The following is a 6,364-nucleotide window of genomic DNA, read 5'->3' as shown; positions in this document are numbered from 1 at the left end:
AACGGGCTAAATGAGGGGAGTGATTCACACTTGACTGTACAGAAATCATGTCAGTTACAGTGAACTGAAAGTGAAAATCAAGTATCAGTGGGTGTGGACAATTACTCAACCTTATCTTAGAATGAAACTTATGGTTGATACTTTGAATTCTTTTGAACCTGACTCAAAGGATGAGAGAAGAGAAACTAAAAGTATTTTTAAAAAACGGTGTCATTGAAGGTGACCGTTTACTGTCAATTCCCTGAGCTTATCTGAACTGAGAGTCAGAATGACAGAAGATGTGATCCCAGAGTTATGTCTCTGGATTCAGTCATAGTGAACTGATAATCTATCCTTTATGTTGGTAAAATGAGTTAGAGCTTTCTTCTTTTGCACAACAGTGTAGTTCAGCAAAACCAAAATCAGTTAAACTGTGAAACTATCTTTCTTGGGATTTGTTTCGGAGTCTTCTTTCCATTATTGCCATTTTGGCATTTGACTGTTTCCTGGTTCAAATTTTTGACTAAGCAGGGAGTAGAGTATGAGATTGAGAGATAAATAGGGTGTAGTGAAGATCTGTTGCTTGTAAGAGAGCTGAGCGTTAAAATACAGCTGTCAATTTACTGATCACTGTTCCTACGCTCACTGATGGTCACAAGCTCTGGGTAGTTATGGACAGAATCAGGTTGTGGATAAAAGCATTGATATCCAGCTTGAAGGCTCCAAGAGTGGATAGCTGACTAAAATTATTTTGAGTTACAGTGTCTTCAACATACAGTAGAAAGTTAAGCTTAACCAGACACCCAATCAATTTAGAAAAACTATCAATTCAATTCAACTCAATTCAATTTTACTTACATGCCGCTAAATCACAATAACAGTTGCCCCAAGGCACTTTATATTGTAAGGTAATGACGCTACGATAATACAACAGCCAGAGATTAATAATAACTAATACTTAAGTGCAGAGTGGTAATATAAACACATAGTGAGTGAAAAAGGTGAATGAAGACACAACTTTCTCAGATTCCTATGATTCAGTGCATCATAGGAATCTCCTAGGAGCCTAAACCTATTGCAGAATAACTAAGGAAGGTTTCAGGGTCACCTGATCCAGCACTATTTTATGTCATTTACATTGACCCTAAGCCAGCAGTTTTAAATTTCCACCAGTGTCACCTGCTCTGGCCCCCATTCACTATGGTTGCTGGTGTCTCTAGCGTCACGTCTCTAAATACAATTGCCAGTTACCAGAGTTTGTTCCTCAGCTGCCGTGTTAAAATATACTATTCAGTTTTTGTAGCATGCATTCAAAGAAATCACACGGGCAGAGCTTGAAGTGGAGGCATATTCAAGCAGTTTATTGTGATCCAGTGTTTCACAGGTTTCTCATTAGAGTCGTACTATAAAATCAAGCATCTCTAACCTAAATATTTTTTCTCAAAAACTTGTTTTTACTAGTCTTACTAGTTTTTTTTATGTGTCTTAAATACTCAGAGGGTTACAGGTGAACTTTGCTAGTCCCAACACTGAGACCAACCAGATATTTTATGTCATCAGACAGTAAAACTGAAAACATACTAATATGTATAATTTAAATGTGAAATTATCCTCCTAATACAGATTCATGAAATAAATTTCTGCACTATTGTGAATGAGTTGAATTAGATATCAGTAAACATCAAGAACAATTTTAAAATCTTTTTCTGTTTCCGTTTTTTTTTTTTATCAACTGATTTAAACTGATGCTCGTTGGGCCCTTGAATAGGAAATAATACATATTACCTTATAAAAATGGAACAAAGTTAACCAAAATGAACAAAGTGAACTTCAATACCAATACCAACGTAAAATACACCAAGAAAGCAATTATAGAAGAAGAATAAAAAAGGAAACATTTTTACAGCATTTCACATGATTTCAACTGATCTCTGATGAATACATTAAAAATCTGAAAATCACGTTGAAACTAAATACAAAACAAGATTCTGTAAAGTAACATTTTAGGTTAAGTTATAGCATTCAGACTTCACTCTGATTACCCTAACCTTTTCCGCAACAACTAATACCCCATGTAAATCTTGTTCCTTTTTTCTGCTTTCTCTTGTTTCCTTTCCTCTTTTTATCAGATACGTCTTGTTTCTCACTCTCATGCTGTATTCCTGTATGAAACTCTTTTGCTACATTTTTCTTGTGACTGTTTTCTATTTTATCACTTTTACCTTTGTTAAAATTGTGAAAAGTTTGCAGTTCACCTTTATTGGAGTCACATCCTTCATCATTTATTTCCTCTGCTTTTTTTAATGTCTGCATGTTGACGCATTTTTGAATATTAATTGTCTGATCTTCCTTCTCAGAATCTATACCTCGCATGTCTTCACCAACATTTCTAGGTCTGCTGTGTGACTGAATAACCGCTAGTTTGTGCTGATTTTCCACAGTCTCTCCTTCCACACATTCATGCCTGACTTTTTGTCCCAGATTGTGCTGTTCTTTGCTTTGACTGTCATCAGCTAATAGATAGCTATACTTGTATTTTCCACTCTCACAAAAGTCTCTTTTTGTTTTATCTCTTCTTTGTGCAGCTTCACCATCTGTCTCATGCTGCTTATCGTTTTTCTTTTGCTCTTCATCATTCTCTGACATGTTCCGCTTACCTTCATCCACCTTTCCACTGCTTTGAAACATATCAGAGGAGTCTTTATGCACTACAGACCCGCTTTTCCCATCTCTTGTTTTACTTCTATTAGCTTCATCTGTGCTATTACTGTCTACCATCTCAGCTATCATCATCTTCTTGTCCTTATCTCTTAGTCTGTACTCTCTCATTTCTTCATTTTGTTCTACTTTCAGACTGTGTTGGTTATCCTGGTGATCACTGCCTTTTCTGGGTTTTAAATTTGCATCCTGCTGATGCACAACATCATTCTTGTGGTCATCAGACTCCTGATTATCAGTTTTTCTTTTCTTTGTAATTTGGTCACTGCTTTCATTGTCTACATGTTCCATGTCTTTGTTTTTCTTGTTTTTTGCCGAGTACTTTTCTTTCTCCTTTTCCTGTTTACTTTCATCTTTATTCTCTACATCATTCATTATCATCTGCTGATCTTTTCCCTGTATGTCCACAAGGTTATGGTCCATGCCTGCTGCCTCACCTTCGTCTCTCCCTGTGGTCTTTACAACCTGTTCTTGTTGCTCATTGGCTGAAGCTCCACCAGTGGGTGCCTCACTGATGTGTTGTGTGTCTGCAGCATGCACTGGAAATGAAATCAAAACAGTCAAAATCATTTCAAACTGCCAGTGTGATACAATCATTCACAGAAACATCAGTAAGTTCATCAGAAATGTTTCCCATCTTACTTTTCTTTCTCCTGTAGAACAGAAGATAAGCACTGCTGGATCTAGTAAGAGCACTGTAAAAGTAAAGTAGGGTCAGTTTAATATTCAGTAAATGTTTGTTTTCGGAAGAAAATTCAGATAAAAGCTTACGTGTTATTTCTGTCCAGCTGGAATGGTCTTTCTGGAAGCTGTTAATATAAAGAATACAAAGGTGATCATCTATAGGCTAAATACTTTTTTCTATCAAGCACAAAACTGCATTAATATGTGTTAAAGTATTCATGTCTTGGGAACAATACCAATGGAAAAAAAAATCAATCAGGCTTACCAATGTGACACAGGTATCATTGAAGTTGTACCATCTGTCATCATCCTGAGATTTGATTGTTACGGTGTAATGTCCGGATCTCAAGTCACCAAAGTGCTCGACAAATGCATAAAGCTCATAGGTCTGGTTCTGATAATGGGTAAAAAAAAGAAAGAAATTAGTATCAGGAATTAGAAAATAAAAAGTAATGACAACATAATGAAATATTCAGTATACCTCTGGTATTTGTAGAGTGTCAGGAGCTGTGACTGCTCGTTTTATTTTCACATGTTCTTGGTATCGATGGTCAAACCTAAATCTTTTCAACAGCAGCGTCAAAACTTCTGGATAACGTGTCATTTCCAATTTCTAATTAATGGACATATACCAAAAAGATGTCAAGAATTTTAAGTGCCCCACAATTTAAGATTTAATGTAGTTAAAAAGAGAACGAATCCCTAAAAATATAAATTTTAATCATAACGACTGCTGTACAGATTTAAGAAGTTAACTATTTTAACATCATCAAATCTACATGCTATTTTGTTTCAACAGTTTTATAATTTACTTAATGTCAAACATAAATATTCATGCTCTTCATTAAGGACCTCCAGATTAAATTAAATATTGTAACAGAACCAAATGACCATTAAAACATCCTGTCCTAACTCCACTGTGTAAACTTCAACAACAAGAGAACACCTAGGCCACTGGCATTGTCAAGCAATCCCACCATTGCAATTATAACACCTTTAAACCTGTGGCCTTCAAGTTTATGTGCATAAATCACAAAGGTATTTCTTATTAACTTACTATTTTAGCACCAGCTTTGGCATCGCATATTTCACAATAGAGCTGGTTGTCTCCATCAATACATACTTCTTGGAAAAAGTCTTTAATTTCTTTCTCCTGGGGAAAATAAAGAACACATTCATATTACTTGAACCAAGTCTCTCCCTTCAACAGTACACACCTGTAGTGAACACAATACATGGGATATTTCTTATATTGCAGCATACTGCAACTCAACATGCAGTACATTTTGTTCTATTTTATCAAAATTGTTTGACGAAATGTTTGTTATTTGAAATGTGCTCTTCATGCTACACATTTGAATCTGTTACACATTTATTTTGCACATCTAATAGAACAGTGGCTGCCTTACCACATTGTATTCATTATTGTCTGACTCCAATGCAAGAGGCAGACTCCAGAATGGATCACTGGTGTTTGTATCTGTCTTACACTCACTGCATGTGTTCTTGTGTGTCAGCTCTCCTTGAAATATCTAAAGTTTTCAAAAATAGAGACACTTAACTTCACACACATACAAGCACAAACATATATAAATATATAGCTTCACAGTGTTACCTGTGAAGCCTTACGACTGGTTTCATTTAAAATCTTCTCAAAGTATTCAGCAGCATCACGTTGCTCATACACTGGTGGTGAGGAGAAAAATCAAATATATACTTATTTACTGTTCTACAGCTGGGATTTTAAAACTTAGTTTAATTAATTGTTAATATTGCCTGTAGCAGAAAAGGAGTGCATTAAAATTCTTACACCAGACTATGTTAACACTAACCTGATGTTAAGGTGTTTTGCTCTTAAATTTAAAATTTAAAAGCCATTATTAACACTTGCTAACAGACACTGTACCTTGGATCTTCAGCTTCTTTGTGATCCGAGACGTCGTTGCTGTTTTTTTCTTTAAGGTTTCAAACAGGTGTTTAAGAAGTGGATCAATATATTTAGAGTCTCTATAAAAAATAAACACATTGGTCGTGAATGATACAAAGGTACACATTCAATTAAATTCAACCAAATAAATTCGCTTCATTAATTTCTGTACCAGACCTTGTCACCGCTTCTTTGAAATCTTTGGTCATGAACAGCACCTGCAGCACACTGTTCAAGTAACACGTTGCTCCTTGATTTACCAATCCATTGGGTTTTTTGGCTGTTGGAAAGAAAATAATAAGTATCACACTAGTTTTATTATTATGGATCAAAGAATAGCTTTCAGATGTAAACTGTGCGTCGTACCATGAGAATTAATGTCAGTCATTGTGATTCCTTCAATGCGCCAAAAATGTTGTTCCACCGCATATAACCTACTTTAAAATGTAAATGATGTTTAGGAACCTTTATAATCTGTTTTTATATAATAAAGGCAAAGCGGAAGAAACAAAACACCTTAAAAACACTTAAAAATACCTTTAGTTTGTAGCCACGCTTGAAGGACGATATCTGTGGCTTGTTCCTCGCTACTCACTTTCTTTTTCGCTGGATGCCACACCTACAACTGCATATGTGGCCACAGGAAATTGCTGCTGTGCACGCATCTAGTTTAATATCAGTTTCACCTTCTCCTCCTTGCCCCTACTATCTACATATTTAACAAAGATTCATGTGCTTGCCTCTTTGAACCTGCAACCATTCCATTCTTTTCCTCTTGATATTTCCTGCATATCTTTATTTCTTGAGACTTTATCTTTTATCTTTTGTTCACGGTTTGTATGTATTTGCTTATAATTGGTTGTTACGTCAGTTTCTTCCGAAGGTAATTATCTAGCCTAAAGGCTTGTAGACTTTATGTCCAACATAAAGAACATACATCTACTGGAAATCTCTTTGCTCTGTTTTAAACCAATAGTGGCTGAAAACGTGAAGTTTGTTCGGAAACAATAGTAAAGTGTAACTAACTGAGCAATATTTAATGCAGTATAAAATTTT

General features: G+C 35.4%; 1 protein-coding gene across 1 annotated transcript in view; it reads right to left on the bottom strand.

The window, feature by feature from the left end:
- The window catches only part of LOC102201228 (uncharacterized), a 71,793-nt gene extending 65,887 nt beyond the window's left edge, over nucleotides 1-5,906 (bottom strand). Inside the window, exons 1-12 of the mRNA XM_013907916.1 lie at nucleotides 5,846-5,906; nucleotides 5,675-5,745; nucleotides 5,486-5,588; nucleotides 5,288-5,388; nucleotides 4,997-5,067; nucleotides 4,791-4,913; nucleotides 4,439-4,534; nucleotides 3,863-3,994; nucleotides 3,647-3,775; nucleotides 3,469-3,506; nucleotides 3,340-3,380; nucleotides 3,135-3,236 (exon numbers count right to left, since the gene is read on the bottom strand). Coding sequence (XP_013763370.1) covers nucleotides 3,135-3,236; nucleotides 3,340-3,380; nucleotides 3,469-3,506; nucleotides 3,647-3,775; nucleotides 3,863-3,994; nucleotides 4,439-4,534; nucleotides 4,791-4,913; nucleotides 4,997-5,067; nucleotides 5,288-5,388; nucleotides 5,486-5,588; nucleotides 5,675-5,696 — 958 coding nt within the window. The 5' untranslated portion in view covers nucleotides 5,697-5,745; nucleotides 5,846-5,906. The remainder of the gene's footprint in view (nucleotides 1-3,134; nucleotides 3,237-3,339; nucleotides 3,381-3,468; nucleotides 3,507-3,646; nucleotides 3,776-3,862; nucleotides 3,995-4,438; nucleotides 4,535-4,790; nucleotides 4,914-4,996; nucleotides 5,068-5,287; nucleotides 5,389-5,485; nucleotides 5,589-5,674; nucleotides 5,746-5,845) is intronic.
- Nucleotides 5,907-6,364: the final 458 nt, after the last annotated feature.

Source organism: Pundamilia nyererei, unplaced genomic scaffold, assembly GCF_000239375.1.
Source record: "Pundamilia nyererei isolate P.nyererei 1_Seehausen unplaced genomic scaffold, PunNye1.0 scaffold00608, whole genome shotgun sequence".
NCBI classification, from domain to species: Eukaryota; Metazoa; Chordata; class Actinopteri; order Cichliformes; family Cichlidae; genus Pundamilia; species Pundamilia nyererei.
Note: the sequence above shows the minus strand (reverse complement) of the source record. Positions and strands in the feature narration are given on the sequence as shown.